This window comes from Chiloscyllium plagiosum, chromosome 5 (assembly GCF_004010195.1).
Source record: "Chiloscyllium plagiosum isolate BGI_BamShark_2017 chromosome 5, ASM401019v2, whole genome shotgun sequence".
NCBI classification, from domain to species: domain Eukaryota; kingdom Metazoa; phylum Chordata; class Chondrichthyes; order Orectolobiformes; family Hemiscylliidae; genus Chiloscyllium; species Chiloscyllium plagiosum.
In genome coordinates, this window is record NC_057714.1 from 46,562,288 (window position 1) to 46,589,603 (window position 27,316).

The 27,316-nt window shown below is 40.5% G+C and overlaps 2 protein-coding genes across 2 annotated transcripts in view; both read right to left on the bottom strand.

Annotated features, from left to right (window-relative positions):
- LOC122549850 overlaps nucleotides 1-25,356 on the bottom strand; it is a 35,435-nt gene extending 10,079 nt beyond the window's left edge. Inside the window, exons 1-9 of the mRNA XM_043689968.1 lie at nucleotides 23,548-25,356; nucleotides 22,465-22,690; nucleotides 20,715-20,845; nucleotides 20,421-20,580; nucleotides 16,797-16,936; nucleotides 15,633-15,767; nucleotides 10,505-10,662; nucleotides 7,930-8,056; nucleotides 5,768-5,953 (exon numbers count right to left, since the gene is read on the bottom strand). Of these exons, the coding sequence (XP_043545903.1) occupies nucleotides 5,768-5,953; nucleotides 7,930-8,056; nucleotides 10,505-10,662; nucleotides 15,633-15,767; nucleotides 16,797-16,936; nucleotides 20,421-20,580; nucleotides 20,715-20,845; nucleotides 22,465-22,690; nucleotides 23,548-24,739 (2,455 nt within the window). The 5' untranslated portion in view covers nucleotides 24,740-25,356. The remainder of the gene's footprint in view (nucleotides 1-5,767; nucleotides 5,954-7,929; nucleotides 8,057-10,504; nucleotides 10,663-15,632; nucleotides 15,768-16,796; nucleotides 16,937-20,420; nucleotides 20,581-20,714; nucleotides 20,846-22,464; nucleotides 22,691-23,547) is intronic.
- Nucleotides 24,907-27,316, bottom strand: part of LOC122550246 — a 9,420-nt gene continuing 7,010 nt past the window's right edge. Inside the window, exon 3 of the mRNA XM_043691003.1 lies at nucleotides 24,907-26,138. Coding sequence (XP_043546938.1) covers nucleotides 24,907-26,138 — 1,232 coding nt within the window. The remainder of the gene's footprint in view (nucleotides 26,139-27,316) is intronic.

Here is a 27,316-nt window from a genome sequence, read left to right on the forward strand (position 1 = left end):
TGGAGGTAGTTCAAGGGAAACTAACCAATTTTCTGGCCTCTGCATTGGAATACCACCAACCCCTGGCAATGCCAGAAAATGGTAAAGGTACATACAGCCCCTTTGTAGCCCCAATGTCAAGCTGCATCCCTCTACCCACAACCTCCCATCATGGAGCTTTATGACTTCCATGCCAACTTATGTCAATCCTTGCTCCCCTCACCATTTGCCCTTACAACAACCAGTTCATCCAATCCTAAAATCTACCATGGACAGACCTGAAAATCCTGTTGAATGCAGAGTGCAGGAGGACATGGCAGGAGCAGCATCCGGCATACGGAAAAAGGGGGTATCATCCTGGTGAAACTACCAAATAGGACGACTTGCACTCCAAACAGCACAAGCAGCAAATGATAGAGCTAATTGAGTTCAAAACCAAAGAATCAGGTTAGTGCTCTGCAGTGCTGCCACATCCAGATGAGAATAATTGTGGAGAATTAAACAATGCATTGCAGGAGGGGGCTCTACAAATATCTCCATCTCAATGATGGAAGAGTTCAACACATCAGTATAAAAAAGAAGGCTGAAGCATTTGCGGCAATCTTCAGCCAGAACGGCCAAGTGGGTGATCCATCTTGGTCTCTTCCAGTGATCCCCAGCATCACATACCAAGTTCAGCCAATTGATTCACTCTACATGATACCAAGAAACAGTTGGAGGCACTGGATACTGAAATGGCTATGGGCCCCTGACAACATTCTGGCAATAGTACTGAATATCTGTGCTCCAGAACTTGACGCACCCCTGGCTAATCTGTTCCAGTACAGTTACAACACTGACATTTACCCGACAATGTGGAAAACTGTCCAGGTATGTCCTTATTACAAAGTGAAAACAAATCCAACCCGGCCAATTACCACCCGATCAGTCTGCTCTCGATCATCAGAAAAGTGATGGAAGGTCTCATCAACAGTGCATCAAGCAGCAGCTGCTCAGCAATAACCTGCTCAGTGACGCCCAGTTTGGATTCCACCAGGGCCACTCAGTTCCTGACTCCACAGGAAACGTTTATGCTACTCAGGTGCCAGGCAATAACCATAAGAGGAGATAATCTAGCCATCATCCCCTAACATTTAATCACCTTACCATGGCTGAATTCACCATAATCAAAATCCCAAGGGTTACCATTGAACAGAAATTCCATTGGAGGCAGTTCAGAGAAGGTTCACTGGATTAATTCCAAAGATTATAGAGATTGAGCAGTTTAAGCCTGTACCAGATAGAATATTGGAGCAGGAGAGGAAATTTAATTTAAGTATATAAAACGCTAAACATGGGCATAGAGTCATAGAGATATACAGCACGGAAACAGACCCTTCAGTCCCACTCATCCATGCCGACCAGATATCCCAACCCAATCTAATCCCACCTGTGAGCGCCCGGCGCATATCCCTCAAACCCTTCCTATTCACATACCCATCCAAATGCCTTTTAAATGTTGCAATTGTACCAGCCTGCACCACTTCCTCTGGCAGCTCATTCCATACACGCATCACCCTCTGTGTGAAAATGTTGCCCCTTAGGTCTCTTTTATATCTTTCCCCTCTCACTGTAAACCTACACCCTTTAGTTCTGGACATTCCCACTCCAGGCAAAAGACTTTGTCTATTTATCCTATCCATGCCCCTCATGATTTTATAAACCTCTATAAGGTCACCCCTCAGCCTCCGACGCTCCAGGGAAAACAGCCCTAGCCTATTCAACCTCTCCCCATAGCTCAAATCCGCCAACATCCTTGGCAACATCCTTGTAACTCTTTTCTGAACCCTTTCAAGTTTCACAACATCCTTCCGATAGGAAGGGGACCAGAATTGCATGCAATATTCCAAAAGTGTTTAGATTACAGTGGTGCTGGAAAAGCATAACAGGTCAGGCAGCATCCGAGGAGCAGGAAAATCGATGTTTCGGGCAAAATCCCTTCATCAAAGCACTGATGAAGGGATTTTGTCCTAAACATCGATTTTCCTGCTCCTCGGATGCTGCCAGATCTGCTGTGCTTTTCCAGCACCACTCTGATCTAAACTCTGTTTTCCAGCATCTGCAGTCCTCACTTTTGCCTATATTCCAACAGTGGCCTAACCAATGTCCTGTACAGATGCAAGATGACCTCCCAACTCCTGTACTCAATACTCTGACCAATAAAAGAAAGCATACCAAACGCCTTCTTCGCTATACTATCTACCTGCAATTCTACTTTCAAGGAGCTATGAACCTGCACTCCAAGGTCTTTTTGTTCAGCAACACTCCCTAGGACTTTAACATTAAGTGTATAAGTCCTGCTAAGATTTGCTTTCCCAAAATGCAGCACCTTGCATTTATCTGAATTAAACGCCATCTGCCACTTCTCAGCCCATTGGCCCATCTGATCAAGATCCCATTGTAATCTGAGGTAACCTTCTACGCTGTCCACTACACTTACAATTTTGGTGTCATCTACAAACTTACTAACTATACTCCCTATGTTCATATCCAAATTATTTATATAAATGACGAAAAGTAGTGGACACAGCACTGATCCTTGTGGCACTCCACTGGTCACAGGCCTCCAGTCTGAAAAACAACCCTCCACTACCACCCTCTGTCTTCTACCTTTGAGTCAGTTTAATATCCAAATGGCTAGTTCTCCTGCATTCCGTGAGATCTAAGCTTGCTAACCAGTCTCCCGTGGGGAACCTTGTCGAATGCTTTACTGAAGTCCATATAGATCACATTTACTGCTCTGCCCTCATCAATCTTCTTTGTTGCTACTTCAAAAAACTCCATCAAGTTTGTGAGACATGATTTCCCATGCAAAAAGCCATGTTGATTATACCTAATCAGTCCTTGTCTTTCCAAATACATATACATCCTGTCCCTCAGGATTTCCTCCAACAACTTGCCCACCACCGACATCAGGCTCACTGTTCTATAGTTCCCTGGCTTGTCCTTATCACCTTTCCTAAATAGTTGCACCACATTAGCCAACTTCCTGTCTTCCGGCACCTCACCTGTGACTATCGATGATACAAATATCTCAGCAAGAGGCCCAGCAATCACTTCTCTAGCTTCCCACAGAGTTCTAGTGTATACCTGATCATGTCCTGGGGATTTATCCACTTTTATGCGTTTCAAGACATCCAACACTTCCTCCTCTGTAATGTGGGCATTTTTCAAGATGTCATCATCTATTTCCCTACATTCTATATCTTTCATGTCCTGTTCCACAGTAAACACTGATGCAAAATACTTGTTTAGTATCTCCCCCATCTCTTGTGGCTCCACACAAAGGCGGCCTTGCAGATTTTTGAGGGACTCTTTATCTCCCAAGTAACCCTTTTGTCATGTCCCCTTTGTGCCCTCCTGTTTTTCCTCTTAATTATACTCCTACTGCCTTTATACTCTTCTAAGGATTCACTCGATCTATCTTGTACATATGCTTCTTTCTTTTCCTTAAACAAGCCCTCAATTTCTTTAGTCACCCAGCATTCCCTAAACCTACCAGCCTTTCCTATCACCCTAACAGGAATATACTGTCTCTGGATTCTCGTTATCTCATTTCTGAAGGCTTCCCATTTTACAGCCGTCCCTTTACCTGCGAACATCTGTCCCCAATCAGCTTTTGAAGGTTCCTGCCTAATACCATCAAAATTAGCCTTCTTCCAATTTAGAACTTAAACTTTTAGATCCGGTTTATCATTTCCATCACTATTTTGAAACTAATAGAATTATAGTCTCTGGCCCCAAAGTGCTCCCTCACTGACACCTCAGTCACCGGCCCTGCCTTATTTCCCAAGAGTATGTCAAGTTTTCTCTAGTAGGTACATCCATATACTGAACCAGAAAAGTATCTTGTACACATTTAACAAATTCCTCTCCATCTAAACCCTTAACACTCTGGCAGTCCCAGTCTATGTTTGGAAAGTTAAAATCCCCTACCCTATTATTCTGACAGATAACTGAGATCTCCTTACCAATATTGAAAAAATAGACACAAATTGGGTGTATCTGCCTGTGGGGCAATTTGAACAAGAGGTCATAGTTTTAGACTACATGGTTGGGGGGGTATAGATTTAAAACAGAAATGAAGAGGAATCACTTCTCTTGAAGGTCCTGAGTCACTACACCAGATTGTGGTAGACAATAGGACAGTGAATAAATTCACGTAGGAGATAGGGAGATTTTTAAATTAGTAATGGGTTGAAAGGTTATGGGAACCAGACAAAAATATAGAGTTAAGGCAGAGATGAGATCAACCATGATTGTATGAAATGATGGAGCAGGTTTGAGGGTGTGAATAGCCTACTCATGTTCCTAGTTCTTATGTTCTTATATAAATACTGTGGCTATAAAAGCAGGCCAGAAACTAGGAATTCTGTGGTGAGCAAACTGTATCCACAATGTGGTCAACAATAGACAAATTATTTCCCCAATGCTGCCCTCCATCTACAAGACACAACTTTGGAGTATAATGGAGTACTCTCCACTTGCCTGGATGGGTATAGTTTAAATAAATGGTAAATACATGGAATAAGCTGCCAGATGAAGTGGTTTGGGTGGGTACAATTAAAACATATGAAAGGCATTTGGACAGATGCATGGATAGGAAAGGTATAAGAGGGATATGGACAAAAGCAGGCAAATGTCAGCATGGATGAGCCTGCTTCTGTGCTGTATGACTCTATTACACTCAAAAAGCTTGATGCCATCCAAGACAAAATATCCCACTTGATTGGCATCCTATCCACCATTTTCAAATTCATATCAACACTCAGTAGCAGCAGCATGTACAATTTACAAGATGCACAGCAGAAATTCATCAAGGTTTCTTATAAAGCACCATCCAAACCCACGACCATTTCCATTCAGAAGGACAAGTGACAAGTGCAGCAGATACATGGGAACATCATCACCTGAAACATCCTCGCCAAGCCTCTCATCATCATGTCTTGGATGTTCCTTCACTGTTACTGGGTCAAAGTCCTGAAACTCTATCCCTGAGGGCATTGTGGGTTAACCCACAATACGTGGACTGCAGCAGTTTAGGAAGTAGTTTACCATTACCTTCTCCAGAGAAGTTAGAGGACGGCAGTAAATACTGACCAAAGCAGTGATGCTGTTATCCCATGAATGCACGAGAAAACATTCTCCAACCCAGCCATGCCCAATAAAATTGGAAAGTGCCATGTCTGCAGAAAAACTTGTAACTTTAATTTCTTGTGAAATGAGGGATTCCCAATCGAATGTGTCAGAAGAGTTTCTGAAAGGCTTTCCTCAACTTCAATGATGCACGAGCAAAGCTGTTAATGTTGACATTTTTCACCCATACTATACAGTCAAGAATTGGCCAATTATCAGACTCTTGAGTTTTGACTAAGTGCAAAGTGACAGAGAGTTGAAATTCTGTTTTTTTAGTTTCTCCTGGGTGTATCCCAGTATACTAATTCATTTTACAGTGACCTGCCTAGGGAGACTGGAATTTCTCAGACCTTAAGGCAACCTGTGGGATTCAAACTGAAGTTGCATTCTTGATTTGATGTTACAGTATTTTTAACAGGATTTTATGGTCACAGAAATCCTGTTCAGTTGGTTATCAATACCTGTGCTATTCTGTTACCTCCATTTCCTCTACTAATCAGATACTGATCTGGTTGTATTGTTTTGTAATCCAGTTGAATTTTAAACTGCGTCATCATTCTTTAAGCATTAGTTACGAATTGAGATTCCCATTTGCTTTCAAACATGCTCTTACTCTGTCCATAACAATGAAGTGGGCTGATTTTGTGAAATGCCATCTCGACAGGTGCATCTCTTGTATCTCCAAATCTCACTTCACGTACAGGAAGAATGGCTTTGTCTGTCAAATATCCTTTGTCTTGTCTCCAAACTCCATCATTTGCATCACAGTTGCATGTGGAAAGACCCAGGGCACAGTTGCCTGTGAAAAAAAAAATCGCTAAATTTTTTTAGCGCCACATCATATCGAAACAATTTGCCACTTAATAAGATTTAGCATTTTTAAATATATATAAGTCTACGTGGGTGTCCTAACATGAGTCCTAAACATAAACTACAGTCCTAAACATAAACTACAATTAACCATTCGGATGCTCACTAACCAGATGAGTAAATGTAATACAATCCAGTTGACATGTTGTTTCTAGCTTTTACATGGCTTGAAACTGCTTCAAATGATTATACTTTTTTCAACTGCTGGGGCTTGAAAGCTATTCCAGTTAGATTCCAGCATATCTTTTTCAATCAGAATTCTTACTTCTGACTGTGGACATTTCCAGGACTTTAGGAAAACTTGCCAGCAATATGAAGTTGGGGGAGTGGACCGGGAACCTTTAAAAAACTCAATATTTCAAGAAATTCTCCAATTACAGATTTGAATTATGTCTGAGGGTCAAGAATACACCACACATTACCTTTGCAGCACCAGTTGGAACATGAATACAAAAGCAAAGGGGAGAGATGTATTAAATTTACAACATCGGAACAAGTTGTAAAGAATGAAGATGACAGCAATTTGCATTTTCATCATGAATTTGACATAAATTACATTTCCCAAGGTGATTGGAAACAATACATGGCAGTAAGACATATAAGGAGACATTAGGTCAGATGACCACAAGCTTTGTTAAAGAGGTAGATTTTCAGGATGGTCTTAAAGGAGGAAATTTTAATAAAGAGGCAGAGAGGTGTACAAAGGGAATGCCAGAGTGTAAGACCTGAGCAGCTGAAGATATTGCCAGCAATGGTGGAACAATTGAAATTGGGATGTTCAAGAGTGAAGAAATTGTTGACTACAGATATCTTGGAAGATTGTGGGGCTGGAGGATTTTAGAGAGATGGGGAGGGATGAGGCCATGGAGGGATTTGAAAACAAGTTGAGAATTTCAGAAAGAAGACATTGCTGTAATGTGAGCCATTGTAGGTCTACAGCCACAAAGGTGATAGGGTAATACATCCACAGCAGAGTTTTGGATGACATCATGGACATTATGTTGAGGTTGCACAGGAACTGGTGAAGCCTCTTCTGGAATACTGTGTCCAGTTCTGGTCACCCTGTTAGAGGAAGGATATTATCAATGTGCAGAGGGTTCAGAAGTGATTTGCCAGGATGTTGCCGTGAATTGAGAAGCTGGATTGGCTGAGCATAGGAGGTGACCTTGTAGAGGTTTATCAAATAATGAGGTGTGTGAATAAGATATGGTAGTTGTCTTTTCCTTCAGTGGGACATTCCAATATTAGGGGGCATATTTTAAGGTGAGAGGAGAAAAAAATTAAAATGTCATGAGATCCAATATTTTTACAGAGTGGTTCATGTTTGGAATGAATTTCCAGAGGAATTGGTGAATGTGGTTACAGTTACAATGCTTAAGAGATATTTAGAAACATAAATGAATAAGAACTGTTTGGAGGAATATGGGCCAAATGCAGGCAGGTGGGACTCGTTTAGTTTGGGACTATGGTTGGCATGTATGACTAACTGACTGTGTGACCTCAAGTCTACATAATATGACTTGAACGACTCATGTCTAGATGTAACATAGATTGTAATGCGGGGACCATCAGTAGATACACAGAGAAGTGAACCAATAACATGCAGGTGGAAAGCGATGGTCCTAGTGATGGTGTGAGTATTTAATTGAAAAGTCATCCCCAGTAAAATACTGTATAAAGTCTGTGAAGAGTCTGGTTTAATCTCAGGCTATTGCCTCGGAGACATGGACATCAGTAATGATAGAGCTTGAAGGGGGCTCGTTTCAATCTTTCCAACATTTAATTAGAGGAAGGAAGAAGAAGCAAAAGACTGACTGGCATTTATTTTAAAAAAGGGAGTGTTTCAGGTTCAGTAACAAAAGAGAATTCATCTGTTTTTAATCATTAATGTACAGTGGTTCTTACCATTCTCCCCACAGGCACATTTTCCACTGTCAGTTGAAGCTCCACCCCAGGAATTTATTTTACGCCCATCACGAGACACCCACCAACCCCAATGCTGCTTAAGAAAACGGATATGGCGACATTCCAACTAAGCAAAACAAGAAGTAAAATATTGTTAATTGGCTATGTTCCTATGAACGTTGCAGAAGTTAATGAGTTGTTACTTTCTCTATCTGTGCTCTTGTACGGTTTATATTACTATCCCTGATCCATCACTGGCCTATTGAGAGTCAATCTGGAAAACAGATCTACACAATCATACTTGAAGGTACTTTAACTCTTCAAGTACCAATGTGGTCAAGTTTCCTACAAGAGACAATTGTACATTGTAAGTAAATGCTTTTAATACATCAAAGATTGGCACATCTATGTTCAGAACCTATCAATCATTGCTACATTTCCCATTTGATGTCGCCTTATATTTAATTACATAGTGTGTTTTGTCTTTTCTTTCCACCTCTTGAATAGAATGGAAATAGAGAAATAGAAGAATGAATCTGTGGACTTCATTTTTTAAAAAATTAACACATAACATATTTCATCAGGTAGAATTAGAAAACAGTACAAGTAAAGCATCCTTTCTTAAAATGGGAAAGATTCAGGCAGAATGTGACAGCCTACCTAGCTGCACCATCCTTCCAAGCAGGTGAGCTTGCTGGAGGGTGTGTAAAATTCAGGTGGGATACCTGGACAGGATGTGCCTGGCATCAATCTACCTCCATGATTATTTTACCAGCACTGGAGTAGCTGACAGGCAGTGCACAAAATCTTGAGTCATTGATGGTAACCATTTAATGGTGACAAGGCCCTCAGGTATGCCTGCCTTAGGACTCGGTGGGAACTTCCACCTGTTTGGGAACCCTGTATCCCAAAGAAGGAACTCCTTCTAGTGGAAAAGATTACCTTGTTCAAATTTGCATGCCACCTTGGCCTCCCCTCCACCCTGGCTGACTGGTCCTGGTGAGGCTGCCCCATTAATGTTGAACTCCAAGCCTCAGCAACAAACTTACCTGAGGTGTGACTGCAGTTCTAGCAGTTGCCACTGTTTCTGGTGGCACTGTTGGGACTAGTGAGCTGCCAGTCATCTGATTTGCCAGCATGTTTGGAACCTCCCAGATGGGGGCAAAAGCAACTCACTCAGGCCACCAAATCTCTATGACCACAAAAATTGTTTGTGGCTTTCTTGCCAGTGAGTGGGGCCACTGTATAAAGTTCGACCCAATATTGTAGCACCAAAGTCGTTCCTGATTTTAACAAATCATAAGCTGGAAATTAAAGCTACCAGCCCAGGGACACATTATTTTTAATCCTTGCATGGGATGTGGACGTCACTGGCAAGGCCAGCATTTACGATGCATCCTTACATCACCCTGAACTAAGTGGGTTGCTAGGCCAGCTCAAAGTCAGCCATATTGCTGTGGTCTGGAGCCACCTGTACGTCAGATGGTAAGGACAGCAGATTTCCTTCCCTTCAGGACATTAATGAATCAGATGAGATCTTTAGAAAGTCAATGATTGTTCATGGTCAACATGACATGGACTGCCTTTATATTGTAAATTTAATTATTGAGCTTAAATTTTACCAGCTGCCATGGTAATTGTTTCAACTGTTGGCTCTCATTCAGTGATATTACCATTAGACCAGCACCTTAATCATCTTTCTGAACTGACAAGTGTCTAAAAGTTAACATTTCTTAAAAAAAAAAATTTAAGGGAGGGTCAGAGTGGATCATCCTGATGGTTGAAAGCATGTCAACCAATGGCAGAGTCAAGGAAGTGGGGATTGATTTGAAAAGTCAAGTCTCAATAATTGGCTGATTTCAAACAGCTCATGCAAATATATGAATTAGGTATAGTATGAGATCATTCAGCCCCTCTGAGCCTGTTCTATCATTTAGTAAAATAAATGTTGATCTGATTGTGGCCTCAACTCTACTGTCCTACCCATTCTCGATACTGTTTTACTCACTTGTCAACAATCTACCTATCTCTAAAATTTCCTTATCTTTAAAGAATTAATAACCCTGCTTCCACACTTCTCGAGGGAGCAGAATTCCAAAGACAGGGAAAAAAATTGATCCTCATTTCCGTCCTAAATAAGCAAGCTATTATTTTTTAAACTGTGTTCCCTAGTTCTAACACTTCAGTAAAAAAGTTGTTGCCTGAGTGACAGAATCTAAATGTAAGTAAGACAAAAGAATAACTAAATTGAGGATTGTGGAAAAACATCGATGTATTATCATTCAATAATGTTATTGTAAATCGGAGATAAGAGAAAATGAAGCAGATTGAAAATTGATAAGGGTAGACTTTCATTTTCACTCTTTATGTGACAATCTGTTTTGACAGGGGACACAAAGGTATCTGTTGGACTTTTTACATTATTTTCACAATTATTCCTTTCTAAGTATAATTTTTTTTTTCATTTTGCAGAACAACTAAAATACTGAAATGAGACAAGAATCTAGCATGTTCATTTTTTTTTTGCATTACCTATGACTAAGAAAATGATTATCACGATGTATCAGTTACTTACACTGATATATTGCTTACAGTACTTTGATGTCTCAGTTAAAGCCTTAAGTTGATCTAAAGATGCCTGATTGTAATGTATAGCTCGAGAATAGCACCCAGCATCTTCACAGGGAGATACACGGATTCGATCCTCTGAATCGTGACCGATTATGGTAATACCTTAAAAAAAGAGATTGTAATTTTCACTAAGCAGCTTGTTCACTTAAATATGAAATTGTTAGTTCATTAGTGTTCAACTCAGACTAGTATGAATTTGTGTTCACTAATGAATTAATTCTTAAAGATTAAGATGATGCATTCACTTCAACACAAATATCTGATACATTATTATTCTTGACTGAACAGTTCCACCAGATGTCCCACCATTTCAGTGTTTTTGTACAGAAATTTTTACTGAAGTATAAATTTTGAAATGAAGCATCCCTCACTGGTACTCGTCCCAGTAAATGCACAGCTTGTAAATCACCTCCTTTTGTTGCAGCAGGGAATGGCAGAACCAGAAATGTGAATCATTTTTCTTTCAAATGTAACTGAACAAAACTTGAAAAAAACTTGAAGGAAAGTACTCATTGAAACAAAAACAGTTTGTGGTGTACAATTGGTTGTAGTGTACTCTTGTGGGAGATGAGAGAGTGAGTTACTGGGGCCCCAGCAGAAATTTATTTGCCACAGGGGAGGTGCCAGAGCACAGGAGGTGAGCTAATTTGCATGGGTGGTAGAGTGAGACCAGAGAACTATTGACCAGTGATTCTAATATCAATGTTAGGGAAATTATTGGAGAAAATAATGAAGGAGAAAATTAATCTCCATTTACAAGGCAAGATTTGATCAGGGATAATCAGCTTAGCTGGGACAGAGGGAGGTCATGCCTAACAAATCTGTTTGAATGCTTTGAAGAGATAAGGGTATGCAGTTGATGTAATTTATATGGATTCCAGCAAAGCCTTTGAAAAGGTCCCACATGGGAGACTGATAAAGAAAGTAAAAGCACATAGGATCCAGAGTAACTTGATAAAATCGATCCAAGATTGGCTTAATGACAGGAGACTGAGGGTGGTGGTAGAAGGCTATTGGTGTGACTGGAGCCCAGTATGCAGTGACAAACCACAGGGATCAGTGCTGGGTCCCTTATTGTTTGTGGTAATCATACAAGATGGAGATAAGAATATGAGGGGATGATAAGTAAATTAGCAGATGACACAAAAATTGGCTGGGTGTTCGACAGTGAAGAGGAAGATGTTACGTTACAGGAGGATACTAACAGAGTGATCAGACGGACAGATCAGTGGCAAATGGAATTTAACCCTGACAAATGTGAGGTGATGCACTTTGAAAGATGGAACAAGACAACAGAGTCCTCAATGAATGGCAGGACAGTAGGAAGTTCAGAGGAACAGAGGGATATTGCGTTGTTTGTCCACAAGACCCTGGAGGTGGCAGGACAGGTTAATAGGGAAATCAAGATGACATATAGGACACTTGCTTTATCAGTCATGGCATAGACTTTAAGAGCAGGAAAATCATGTTGGAGCTGAACAAAAACTTTGGTTAGGCCACAGCTGGAGTACTGTGGGCAGTTCTGGTCACCAGGCTGTAGGCAGGATGTACTGGACAGGGTGCAAAGGAGATTCAACAGGAAGTTAGATAGAGTGGAGCATTTTAGCTATGGAGAGAGGCTGGAGAAGTTCACATCTTTTTCGAAGCAGAGAAGGTTGAGGGGGGAAATCTGATAATATTATGAGGGGCACAAACAGGGTGAACAAGGTGTCAATAACAGGTTGGCATAGATTTAAAGTGATAGGTGGGAGGGTTAGAGGAGATCTGAGGAAAATCCCTTTCACCCAAAGGGTTGTAGGGTCTGTAATGCCTGGGAGAGTAGTTGGCACAGCAACATCGCAACCTTTACGAAGCACCTGGAGGAGCGTTTGAAGTTGCTATGGATTTAGTGCGGGCAAGGGGTACGTGTGTAGGTTGTACTATATTATTGGTGGTACAGACCTGATGAATCAAAGGGTCTCTTCCACACTTCACAAGTCGTTCTGGTATAACATGCAAATTGGCTAAAAGCTGACTGGGGGCAGATGTTCGCAGGTAAAGGGACAGCTGGAAAATGGTAAGCTTTCAGAAATGAGATAACTAGAGACAGTATATTCCTGTCAGGGTGAAAGGAAAGGCTGTAGGTGTAGGGAATACTGAATGATTAGATTACTTACTTAGAGTGTGGAAATAGGCCCTTCGGCCCAACAATTCCACACCGACCCTCCGAAGAGCAACCCACCCAGACCCATTCCACTACATTTACCCCTTCACCTAACACTACAGGCAATTTAGCTTGGCCAATTCACCTGACCTGCACATTTTTGGACTGTGGGAGGAAACCAGAGCACCCAGAGGAAACCCATGCAGACACAGGGAGAATATGCAAACTCCACACAGACAGTTGCCCGAACTGGGAATTGAACCCACGTCTCTGGCGCTGTGAGGCAGCAGTGCTAACCACTGTGCCATTGTGCCATCCATATAACTAAAGAAATTGAGGGTTTAGTTAAGAAAAAGAAGGAAGCATATGTCAGGTATAGACAGGATAGATTGAGTGAATCCTTAAAGGAGTATAAAGGCAGTAGGAGTATACTTAAGAGGGAAATCAGGAGGGCAAAAAGGGGACATGAGATAACCATGGCGAATCGAATTAAGGCGAATCCAAAGGGTTTTTACAAATATATTAAGAACAAAAGGGTAACTAGGGAAAGAATAGGGCCCCTCAAAGATCAGCAAGGCGGCCTTTATGTGGAGTAGCAGGAGATGGGGGAGATAGTAAACGAGTATTTTGCATCAGTGTTTACTGTAGAAGAGGACATGGAAGATATAGAAAGCAAGGAAATAGACAGTGACATTTTGAAAAGTGTCCATATTACAGAGGAGGAAGTGCTGGATGTATTGAAATGCATAAAAGTGGATAAATCCCCAAGACCTGATCAGGTGTACCCTCGAACTCTGTGGGAAGCTAGGGAAGTGATTGCTGGGCCTCTTGCTGAGATATTTGTATCATCGATAGTCACAGGTGAGGTGCCGGAAGACTGGAGTGTGGCGAACGTGGTGCCACTGTTTAAGAAGGGTGGTAAGGACAAGCCAGGGAACGATAGATGGGTGAGCCTGAGGTCAATGGTGGGCAAGTTGTTGGAGGGAATCCTGATGGAAAGGATGTATATGTGTTTGGAAAGGCAAGGACTGATTAGGGATAGTCAACATGGTTTTTGTGCGTGGGAAATCACATCTCACAAACTTGATTGTGTTTTTTGAAGAAGTAACAAAGAAGATTGATGAGGGCAGAGTGGTAGATGTGATCTGTTTGAACGTCAGTAAAGTGTTCGACAAGGTTCCCCATGGGAGACTGATTAGCAAGGTTAGATCTCATGGAATACAGGGAGAACCCGCTCAAAACTTGGACACAGAACTGGCTCAAAAGGTAGAAGACAGAGGATTGTTTTTCACACTTGAGGCCTGTGACCAGTGGAGTACCACAAGGATTGGTGCTGGGTCCACTACTTTTCGTCATTTATATAAATTATTTGGATGTGAGCATAAGGGGTATAATTAGTAAGCTTGCAGATGACACCAAAATTGGAGGTGTAGTGGACAGCAAAAAAGATTACCTCAGATTACAACGGGATCTTGATCAGATGGGCCAATGGGCTGAGAAGTGGCAGATGGAGTTTAATTTAGATAAATGTGAGGTGCTGCAATTTGGAAAAACAAATCTTAGCAGGAGTTATACACTTAATTGTAAGGTCCTGGAACACATTGCTGAACAAAGAGACCATGGAGTGCAGGTTCATAACTCCTTGAAAGTAGAGTCTCAGATAGATAGGATAGTGAAGAAGGTGTTTGGTATGTTTTCCTTTATTGGTCAGGGTATTGAGTACAGGAATTGGGAGGTAATGTTGCAGCTATATAGGACATTGGTTCGGCCACCTTTGGAATATTGCATGCAATTCTGGTCTCCTTCCTGTCGGCAGAATGTTGTGAAACAAAAGTTTAAGCGATAAAAGTTAAGGAGATGATCATCACTGACAGCTCAGTGTGAGGCTGGGTAAGGATGGAGTTGCTGAAGTTTAAGTGGCTATAGTTCATAAGCTCGAGCTGTTTTCTGTTTGTATCATGCGTATCTTTTTCATTCGTGTGTTCGCCTATAAGCAATTGATAGGATGTGATTTCCAGAAGATAACAGTGAGGCCAGGAATGATACAGACCCAATAAGACTGAGAATGTTTTGAAGCCAGTGTTATAATTGTCCTTTTAGAATTATGTATAAATATGTCTTGGAGAGAGAAGCTGAGGGACTTAGAGGGTGAGTGTGACTTCAAGCATGTGTGTAAGAGAGAGAAAGAGAATGAGGAGTTTGATCTTCTCGTCGACTTGCTTGTAATAAAAATCTTTGGACTTGAAACATCTCTGACTCTAGGTAAGGCATTTGTTCCACAAAATAATCATCACTTGTTTTACCTGCTTAAAGACACCTCCAAGATCATTCTTAAATTTGCACACATCTTTTTCATATCAATTTATCACAGGAATAGCCAAAAAACTTTCAATTTTTAAACATGACTGCAAAAACTAAACAATTGAAGAAGCCACTTTTTGACTTTTCAAAATTCAGATGGTGGAACACCTCGTCTCCAAAATTAGTATTTATGAGATCAGTTTTGCCCATCATGAAAGATAATGCTGACAATAATAATACAACAAAAGCCTAGAATCATGGTTATTGCAGCAAAATGTAACAGCATAGCATTGTCCCACAAACAGAAATGAGTTGAAAGCTGGTTAGTCTGTTTTGAGAGGTGAATATTATCCCAATATTGTATATACTTCCAGAAATTACAAAGGAAAATTGGAAATTTATGACCGTAGCTGTTTTGAAAAAGAATCACAAAATTAACTTTATCAACAAACTCATTTGACATTAAGCGGAATTTTACCTTGGAATTTCTTAATTATCAGTTTAACACCACACAATACTTGTAAAATAATGCGTGAAACATTGTAAACATGAATTGAAGAATGCTCCACAACTTCATTGCCAATGTTTGAAATATTAAATAAAAAGCTGGTTATGGTGGATTACTAACCTGTTGCTGGGTCAGAGACCATGTCACATTCAACAGGAAAAGGATCTACTCCACCATCCACACCATCAGGATCTATTGTGAAGACCCCAGACTTCAGAATGCCTGCACTTTTTAAGGCTGCACAGGATTCCATGACTGTGGCAAATTCAAAGTAAAATTTGAGGAATTTAATTTCATTGGACTGCTTTTATTTCTAAAAATGTAATCTAACATTATCAATTAGTATTCAGCTTCAGGTTGGCAAGGTTTATTTGTGATTATAATGGTTTGAAATTTCTACGCTAAATAGTTTCTCAGGTTCAATTTCCTTATCAATCTTGCGACCCCCATCCCTAAGTTCCTTCAACATCTTTTTTCTATCAAGGAATTCCTTGTGAGACAGTAAGTGCTCATCCCTTAAGTGTTGTTACTAACATGTACCACAAGAAATTCAGCACCAAGGAATAAAGTATATCTCATGTTAACATTGTCTCTCTCCACAGATGCTGCCAGACCTGCTGACTTTCTTCAGTGTTCTATGTTTGCTTATGCTTTTCTTGTTGCAGAACCAGCACCATAGGTCTAGTTTGTTCATGTTGCATAAATTTTAATTCATGGCAAGTTCAATCTTCCCTACAGATGTCCATTTATATGGTAAACAGGAACAGACTACCGGGAGGAAACCTAATAAAGGCAGTATACATTTGTGTATTGAAGTACTCACTGAATAAGATCACAACGTGTGTCCACTCCACTTTTAAAAATTCAATGTCTGTGTCATGCAGTCAAGTTACCATGGTCTTAGCAGACTGTAGGGGTACTCTTTCATTATAGAGAGAGAGTGACACACAACCAGTAGTAGTTTAACCTGAGGATCACCACAGGTAAGGGAGAGTTTGAGAACGAGAGTCCTTCATAGTAACCTCAGCAGGTGCAGAAATTTAATCCACACTGTTGGCGTCATTTTGTGGTGTAAACCAACTGTCTAACTAACTGAACTAAACTGACCCTCCCTGTGTCATGCGATGCTTAATCTAAACATATTTACATGATTTATTTTTACATCAAGGAACAAGAGAATTATTGTTTTTTAACCTTGTTTTTATAAACCCATCCTTTATCCCAATAGTAAGGTGTGAGTATCAAATCTCGGAAGTTGGCAATATGGTATGACAAACAACTCACCTTGGCAGATGACTGCGGCATGTTCATTGCTTGAACATTTACCAACCCTTCTGATATCACAGTCCTGCAGTACCATTTCATCTCCTTTGCATTTAATACAAGGAATTGTTTGTGAAGTATTTTGCTGATTCACATCAACCCTGAGAGAGAGAAGGCACTATTAATTTCCAGTACCATAAACTGTCCATCACAAATAAAGCTCATGTAATCGTAACTAATATATCAGTATGGATTGAGGATTGGATTACAGACAGAAAACACAGAGTAGGAATAACTGTATCATTTTCAGGGTGTCAGGCAGTAACTGGTCAAGTAGAGTAAGGATTAGTGTTTGAGCCTCTGTTGCATTTATGGGCAGAATTTTTGGGGGTCTGAGTGAAATGGGCCATGGCAAGATGAGTGATAGAATCACATCAGAGGTCTAGTGAGACCATCTCAAATTCAAAGATGAGTGTATTATATCCACATTTGCTGATAATACAAAGTTAGGCTGGAAAGTAAACTGTGGGGAGGATGCAAAGTAGCTTAGAAAAATTAAATGAGTATATAAATATGTAATAGTTTAAATTTAAAATAGGGAAGTATGAAGTTATCCATTTTGATAAGAAAAATATGAAAATAAAATACTTCTTAAAGCAGCATTGTATAGAGAGGGATTTGGGTGCCCTTACATGCAAACCGCAAGCATTTAACATACAGGTTATGGCATGATTTGTTTGCCCTGCCCATTGCCTATTTAATTACTGGTGGGACACGGGTGATGCTTACTGGCCAGTATTTATTGCCTGTCCCTTGTTGCCCTTGAGAAGGTTGTGGTGAGCTGCCTTCTTGGACCACTGCAATCCATCTAGACCCACAATGCAGTTAGGGAGCGAATTCCAGGATTTCAATCCAGCAACAGTGAAGGGATGAAGATATATTTGCAAGTCAGGATGGGGACTAATGTGAAGAGGAACGTGTGGGTGTTCCCATGTATCTGCTGCCCTTGTCCTTCTCTATAGAAATGATTGTAGGTTTGGAAAATGCTATATAAGATCCTTGGTGAATTTCTGCAGCGCATCTTGTAGATAGTACACACTAATGCTGCCAGCAGTGGAGTGAGTAGATGTTTGTGGATGTGGTGCCAATCAAGTAGGCTGCTTTATCTAAAGGCAATTTGGACAAGAGTTTGCTAAATACTTGATGAATCCAACAAATCATTGCACAGCCATTACATCTGTTGGTCACTGCATTGTTGCTACAGCTCTGACCTTTATTCTTAAGCAAGTAGCTGTACTTGGATTTAATTGACATGTACCAGGAATAAGGGAAAGTCAGAGAAAATATAATAGAGTAATATAAGTTAAATATAAGTGAGTTAAGGAGAGCAGGATATTCCAATCTAGGACAGAGTCAATTTAGCTCGAACTATGGAACATAAAGAATGCATTACCTTATTCAGGGTAATCTATGGACCACCAACTAATGCGGAGGATTTGGTGAGCAAATCAGCTGGGAATCACAGAGAACAAATTACAACAAGTTACAGAGAAATACCAACTTTGTAGGATAGTTCTAATGGAGATTTTAATTATGCACAAAGTCTGGGATATTGGTGGTTTAATGGGTAGTTAGGAGCAAGTGTTCCTGGATTATACTCAGGAGAACTTCCAACAGCAGTATGTGACCAGTCCAATAAGAAATAATGTACTGTTGAACCTGGTTCTTCAGAAATGAGGTAGAGTAAGTAAATCAAGTTTCAGTGGGGAAGCAATGAGAAGATGGTGTTCATTGTATTGCAAGGTTCAGGATAACGGTACAGAATGACATTAGTCAATCCAGTGAAAGAAAAATCAATTGGCAGAGTGTCAATTTCTGTGGGGCAAGAACAGAACTCAGCAGGATGAACGAGAATGAAAGGTTGGCGTGAAACAATTAACTGAGCAATAGGCTACCTTGGAAGGTGCGATGTTTCAAGTACGCTCAAGGTATATTCCCTCAAATGGGGAAGGCAGGGCAAACAAATCATGCCATTAATTCCTCCTCTACCTTATCATCATAATTCAAGCAAGATGGATAGGCAGCTCATTCAGGACCAAATTGTAACCAGCACCAAGAACCATTGATAAATATGAACCAGAAGCCAGAAACCAAAATGATATACAAAAAACTAATTTCAGATGCAAGGGCCTAGCTTAAACATTTCCAGATTGCGTTGATTTGGGCAGCTGCAAGGGTGCTTAAAAGATGACACATTGGCCTGTACACCCGCTCAGATTAGGTATAGGTATGGGTCTCTGCAGGAAAATAAATACGGGATGCATGTTCCCAATGACCAGGGAATGCAGAACCAGGGGTCACAATGTGAGGATACAGAGATTTCCATTTCAGACTGAGATGAGGAGAAATTTCTTCACCCGGAAAGTGGTGAGCCTATGGACTTCTCTGCCACACAAAGTGGCTGAGGCCAAAACATTGCATGTTTTCAAAATTGAATTAGAACTAGTTCTCAGGATTAAAGGGATCAAAGAGTATGAGGAGTAATCAGGAACAAAGTACTGAGTTAGATAATCAACCATGAATGTGAGAGCAGGCTCAAAGGACTGAAGGGCTTGCTCCTGTTTCTAGTTTCTATGTTTCCAATTAGGCTACCTTTGTGTATCTTTCATATCTGGAAAGTAGGCATCATGATGGTGAATTTAGATTCCAGTCAATTTTGAATTAGAATTGAAAGATCCAACATTAGTCACAGGTTCATAGCTCCTTGAAAGTGGAGTTGCAGGTAGATAGGATAGTGAAGGCTTTCCTTTATTGGTCAGAGTATTGAGTACAGGAGTTGGGAGGTTATGTTGCGGCTGTACAGAACATAGGTTAGGCCACTGTTGGAATATTGCGTGCAGTTCTGGTCTCCTTCCTATCAGAAATATGTGAAACTTGAAAGGGTTCAGAAACGATTTACAAGGTGTTGCCAGGGTTGGAGGATTTGAGCTATAGGGAGAGGCTTAACAGGCTGGGGCTGTTTTCCCTGGAGCGTTGGAGGTTATGGGGTGACCTTATAGAGGTTTACAAAATTATGAGGGGCATGGATAGGGTAAATAGGCAAAGTCTTTTCCCTGGGGTGAGGGAGTCCAGAACTAGAAGGCACAGATTTAGGGTGAGAGGGGAAAGATATAAAAGAGACCTAAGGAGCAACTATTTCACACAGGGAGTGGTACGTGTATGGAATGAGCTGCCAGAGGAAGTGGTAGAGGCTGGTACAATTGCAACATTTAAGAGGCATTTGGATGGGTATATGAATAGGAAGGGTTTGGAGGGATATGGGCCGTGTGCTGGCAGGTGGGACTAGATTGGATTAGGATATTTAGTCAGCATGGACAGGTTGGACTGAAGGGTCTGTTTCCATGCTGTACATCTCTATGACTCTATGACTCTGTGTTTCTGGGATAACAGCTCTCAGAGTGGGAGAAATGGGCTGTGTCAGTTCTTACATATTGGAGGCAAACATCCATATGTAAAGTAACTAACTGTGTGCTAGTCCTTCCAAAAAATTCAACTTCCAGGTCTGAAGTATTATCTTTGTAAATGCAAACAGCAAACAGATTGATGATGCATATCACTCGACACTCAGCTCACATTCTTATTGACCTTGTTGCTAACGCTGGTCCACCGAAGCCTAACTGACGGCACACCACCATGGCATCTCTATTGGTCCAGTGTTTGGCACATATTCCTCCCCAGTGCCCATTGGACATCATTTTTATTATGCCACCATATTTATTATTTCCTCTATCCAGGTGGATATAACCTATGGGTATCAGAGACAGAACAAGAAATGAATGTGTCAGAGGCTTCAGACCCTGCTAAATTAGTTGGCAGTTCCAAATTCTATCATTTGTGCTTTGACAAACCAACAAACAAAGTCCATTCCGTGCCATCTACCTTCTGGAGCTTGAAAAGTGCTAAACTGGGCTGAAAATCCCTCTAATTCCATCGATGAGTCTGATCTCATTGTGATGCTCATTGTGTTGGAAGAGCCCTGCAGCTGTGGTGGCACTTCAGATCCACAGAACCTGATTCAATGAGGTTAAACAAGAAAAGCAGAACTTTAATTTGCAGCTATTACTTTTCTCATAATTAAACAACAGCATTTTATACAAGTTATATGACACTTCGTAAATTTCAAATTTTAATGTTCATTCTCCAGTGCCCAAATTATCAGTTGCAGCATTGTGTTGTTTTTACAATAAATGGGGGATATCACTGATGATACAATATTTATTACCCATCCTTGGTTACCCTAAAACCCCTGGGTAAGAAGCATGTAACACAGGATTAGAGTTGTATGTAAATCAAAGCATCAGATGACTCCTTGAAAGATGTTCGTGAGTCAGTTGTGTTCTTACAGTTGTGATCAGCATCTTTTATAGAGTCAGAGAATCGTTACTGCACAGAACAAGGCCATTCAACTCATCTTATCCATGCTGGCTCTCATAAGGATCATTTCATGAACGGCCACTTCTCTACCCTTCCCCAAATCCTTACACATTCCTCCTTCTCAGATATTTAGAAAGTGTAAAACAATTAAAGTGCAGAAACAGGCTATTCCACCATCATATCTTTGCTAAAATCCACGCAGACCACGTCACCAGCACTGCAGCTCTTTCACCAGCTTCATCTCTGGAAAACAAAGTCCCCCACATGTTGTACTTACTAAATACTGACCGAAAATGTTCTCCTGAATACAATTCAAGAATTCTGTTTCTCCATTCAGTTACACTAAACTATCCCAGTTAATATTGCCAGTTATAATCCCTTATTACTGCTTTCAAGTTTTTGCATTTTCACAGATTTGCTTACTTATTTGTTCTCCTATCTCCCTCTGACTGGTTGGAGTTGAAACTACACTCCAAACAGTGTTGTTGTCATTTTCCTTTGTTTCTTAGCTCAATTAATATGGCCTCGTGTGATGATCCTCCTAAAATATCATCCTACCTCACAGTTGTAATTATTTCTTCATTCAAAATTGAGACCCTCTCCCTTTTTTAACCCTTCATGAACAGATCTGAAACCTCTGTAACCAAGCAGCTCTTCCTGTCCCTTTCTAACCACGTCTTTCATCTGTAATTGCTATGACATCACATTGCCATGTTTCTATCTAACCCTTGAGCTTGACTAACACCTTGCACTGAAGTATATTTCCTTGAGCAATACCAAGACTTTTTTTTTATTTTTCTAATCTTTGTTCCCTCTATCGTCCAGGCTTATTGACTAATTAGGATAATTTTCTTGTGCAAATCCACAAATGGCCAGATTATTAAATTTAATTTCATATCTTGCTGCAGTTTGTCTTTTAAAATTCACAGCCTCTGAGCTGCCAGTGAAATATCATAACCATTACGCTGTAGTATAACAGGTAGTTGTGGTTACAGATTTGAATAACATCACTTGAGGGTTATTAAGCAACTAAATATAAAATAGTTCCCTTCAACAAACGTTTTGGCAAATTCATAAATAATGCATGAAAAACAGTTAATCCCAGCATGCATTGCATTTATGCAGCATATGTGACTCCTAAAATGAATGTTCCATTTTACAGAAATTATTTATCTTCTCACCATATCTTTTTTTAGAACTGTTCTGCCTGTCTTACAATCCTCCTTGTTTATTATGCAAAATTTTCAATTCTTACCTGCCCATTTCTACTTTGTCGGGTCCTTTGCCGTCATAAACAACCACATAATCATATTTGCATGTTCTGTGTTCTTCGATAAACAAGGAAGTAAAATCCAAACGGATGAGATATCCAGGAGGTGCTTCAATCTCCCAGGTGCAGTCCATGTCCCTCGGGTAGGATTGTGGATAGTGTGGGGTCTGAAATCTTCCTTCAATCTGTCTCATCAGACCACCACATGAATCTAACATGAAACAAATGTGCTAGGAGATTTGTGGATTGCTTGCAGGGTGAATCCCATCATACGTTACATTATGAACTATTTAATATTAATCCAAAACATTCAAAATGATACACCAGAAGTTTTGTTTTATTCACTCACAGAATATGGGCATCTCTTGTTATTGCCAGTCCCTAATTGCCCAGAGTGAAGTTAAGAATCAACCACATTGCTGTGAGTCTGGTGTCACATGTAGGCCAGACCAGGTAAGTATCACAGATTTCCTTCCCTAAAGGGTATTAGTGAACCAGATGGGTTTCTCCAACAATCAACAATGGATTAATGGTCATCATTAAACCCTGAAATTCAGATTCTTTAGTGAAATTAAATTTCACTATCTGCCATTGGTAGGGTTTGGACCCAGGTTCCCAGAACATGAGCTCAGCCAAAAGTACTACTACACTATTGTCTCCTGAAGTAATTACCATTTAACAATGACAGGTTTTATGTCAAATAACTGGAGCCTAGGTTTGTTCAGCACTTTCGTACTGAAACTTTTGTGATTCATAAATGATGTATTTTACCAGAGGCATAACATTTATGAATGATTGAATTCAATAATATTGGTAAAAACAATTTAATAGAAAACGTCGTGAAGAATAAACAATATATCCAATAGCAATTTAGACAGCATAGGGTGCAGGTTACTTATTAGAATTCCATCTTCATTGAATAATTTATAACTTTTCAGGAAGAGCGATGAATCAAAAGACATATTTATATAGCTGTGATATCTGACTGATTCAAATATAAACAGATACTTTACAACTAAAAATACTAATGCAGTACATTTATTTAGTTTGAAATAAATTTTCACTTACCTGGATCTACAAATGAGGAGGTAGATGAATGTACATTATCTCCCCTTGTTGGTACTTTTGTGGTAATGACAGGAAAAGCTGATATGGACATGTCTTCAAGATTTAATGGTGAATGCGCCGCAGGTGTTTGCATAGTAACTGGACTTATTGATGAAGCAACTAATGATAAAAAATCAGTGACAACTTCTGTGATGTTGGCAACATTTTTTCTATGGAATGAGGGAAGGGTCACTGTTTCAGTTAAATGTGACGCATAATTTTGACTAAATTCCTCTTTTGGTAATGGAGCCCCTTCTGTGCCTTCGACACCCTGACCTCTATATACTCCAGTAAATGTGTGTGCAATGGCTTCATGAACATCCTCAGAGGAGCTTTGTCGCATTGTACTCTTTTCACTTAGACTAAGTGATGGCTCAAAGATGTCAGCGATAGTTGTAACTACTTGCAGTATATTTGTATCTTTGTCGACAACGGGCTGAACTTTGCCATCTTTTCTAGTCATGGGTAAAAAACTCTTAGTGGTTGTTACACTTACAGGAATTTTATCTTTTGCAGTAGAAGTGATGGATTGGGATATATCACCTGGGGAGTGAATGAGTGTCTGAACAAGACTATCTTTGTTTAGACTTTCTTTCTCATAGACCAGATTCTTCTGACTTATTCCTGCAACTCCACTGAATGTGGTTGGTTGAACTGTTCTTTCTTCAGTAGATGTGGTAAGTTCCATCCTTTCACTGTCTGTGGATTTCTGAAGTTGACTGAAGGGTGTAGTTATTTTGGACAGGACAGAACTATTTACAGTTAGCACAGGTTCAATTGGTTGGAATGTATTTATTTCACTGGTTTCATCCACATTTGCATTTCCTTCTGTACTCACTGTTGCTTGTGAATCTGAATTGTGTGTAACGGGTTTATGTAGCATAATCCCACCATTCACTCTGGATCGAAATGACTCTTCTTCATTCTTACTTACAAATAGGTTTGATTTTATATTGACATTTCCTGGTTGGTCTATGCTGGGTACTGCTGCTTGTGAGAAATCTTGTGTTTTGAATGTAATTAGTTCTACATTTGTGCTTGTACTGGATGCCCCTGGAAAATCTGTTACATTCTGACTAGATACTACCAGCTGTGTTTTTTTGTCCACATTCTGGGGAAGAACCATATCAGATATCTGCAGATGTTTCATCATGGCTTCAGAGCTCTTTGTTCCTGAAAAGGTAGTTTCACCTCTAGTTAAATCAAGCTGATGGTTCTGATTCTTTCCTGTGGGATATGAAATGTCTTCTATTTTACGTGTGATAGGATGAAAATTATCCTTAGTGGTGGTCACCCCTGACAATGCAGCATTGTCCAAATTCAGCACATTTTGTGAAGCTGGCAGGTGCTTATCTGGAGCCGATTGGTGGACTGCACTATCCTTAGCAACATTTTCCAAAAATATTTCCCCTTTTGAAAAACTAGATATTGTTGATCTACTTCCCCTCCTTTAAAATATCCCCCTAATTGAAAGTGCAGGTCTGACTTATCGCTTTTCCTCAAGTCCATAACAAACTTCTTCAGGCTCACCAAAGAATGTGTTGTGATTTCATGTTGGTATGATGTATTCATGGAGAGCGCACCTCTTCCATCAGGGCTACTTTTGTATCTAAGGTGTGAAGCTTGAGGGGTTTTAGTGTCTTTATATCCTGAATCATCATCTATTTTCGAGCTTTTAGATTTATCAATAGTCATATTCCAAAGTTGCAACCTCACTGCATTTATTTCAGAGGAAGTAGTGACTGAACTGCTTGTCATTTCTGAATAGTATTCTTTCTTGGTCCCATTTGTCAAGTTGTTCGTTGTTTCAAACTTGGACCAATTTACACTTAATTGAGAAGCTGCATTAACTTTATCGCTTTGTTCCACTTGCAGTGAATACTTATTATCTGAACTTTTCACAAAGTTTTCAATTAAAAACGGTTTCACCAATTCCTTAAAGTTGTCCTTTTCTGAACCGTTGACTGAGGAGGCAATTGAAGTTTCTGCTAAAGCAACATTAGCTGACGTGAAAGTTTCTAAGTCATGTAGATCTTTAGTCTGCTTGTTATGAAAGCTTGGTTTTACCACATTTGGGAACTGATTTGTTTGATTTTGAAGCTGGATCAGATCTGCTTTAGCAATTTCTTGTTTCTTGGAAGCATTATTCTGAGAAGAAGGCATGATCGATCCCAATAATAATAGATCCATTGATTTGCTGTCAGAAGTACTCCCTTCCAATTGTGGTGACTGATTATGAGCAAAACAGTCATCACCAGGTTTGTAGCAATACACATCCCACTTTTCCAAAAGGTTCTTCCTAACTCCGTATGAAATAATGCCGACTCTATTTTGGCCACAATTCCAGTTTCTGTGTCTCCTTGGATACGCAACTTCTCCTGATGAAATCCAACCTGCTCTGCATCCCTCTAGTCCAGCAAGGTAGGCAGCATGAAGCTGCTCCCTTGTTGCCACCACAGCACCAAAGTCTTGCTCACAAGCCACTTTAGCAGCAGGGAAAGTCAGTGAATATCGAATCCTCTGATCATAATGGAAAACACCACTTAGACTCCCTACAGCAAAGAAAATATATGGTTTGAAAAGTACTAGAGCTGAGAAAATGTTCTATTTTGACACACCTCCAAAGGTATTTACTGTCACCAGTTTCTCATGGTTCTGTAATACAGTTAATTCTTGTCAAAGTCCTGGTTGTCTTGTCATATTCAATACTGATTTTTAATGCTAACTGCGGAGAAACCAACAGCAAATTCAAATGATGCATACTAAATAGACATCTTTAAAAGGAAGATAAAATGAGACTGCAGATGCTGTAGAGTCAATCAAAGTGTAGTGCTGAAAAAGCACAGCAGGTCAGGCAACATCCAAAGAGCAGAAGAGTAGACGATTTTGGCGTAAGCCTTTCATCAGGAATGTGGAGGGGAAAGGGGGTTGAGGGATATATAGGGGGTGGGGTGGGGTTGGGGAGAAGGTAGCTGGGAAGTCAATAGTTAGATGCCTGTGGGGACGATTGTGATAGGTCAGTGGGGAGGGTGGAACAGATAGATGGACAGGTAGGACAGGTCAAGAGGGCGGTGCCGAGTCGGAGAATCTAGGATGAGGTGGGGGGAGGGGGCATTTGGAAACTAGTGAAGTCAATGTTGATTCCGTGTGATTGAAGGGTCCTGAGGTTGAAGATGAGGCGTTCTTCATCTAGGTGGCGGGTGCCTTGTATTTGGTGATGGAGGAGGTCCAGAATTTGCGTGTCCTTGGGGAAGTGGGTTGGGGAGTTGAAGTGGTTTGCTACAGGGCAGTAGGGTTGTTTGGTGCATGTGTCCCAAAGAGCGAATTGGCGTCCTGGCCCCATGATGTAGAGGAGACCACATCGAGAGCAACAGACACAGTAGATGAGGTGTTTGGAGGTGCAGGAAAATCTCTGCCGGATGTGAAAAGATCCTTTGGAGCCTTGGATGGAGGTGAGGGAGGAGGTGTGGGCTCAGGTTTTACATCTCTTGTGGTGGCAAGGAAAGGTGCCGGTAATTGAGGGTGGATTGGTAGCGCGCCTGGACATGATGAGGGAGTCACAGAGGGAATGATCTCTGCAGAACGCAGATAGGGATAGGGAAAGAAAAAAATCTTTTGTAGTGGGTTTTGACTATAGGTGGCAGAAATGGTGGCGAATGTTGCGCTGTATATGAAGATTGGTGGGTGGGAAGGTGGGGGCCGGGGGGGGGGGGGGGTTCTGTCCTTGATG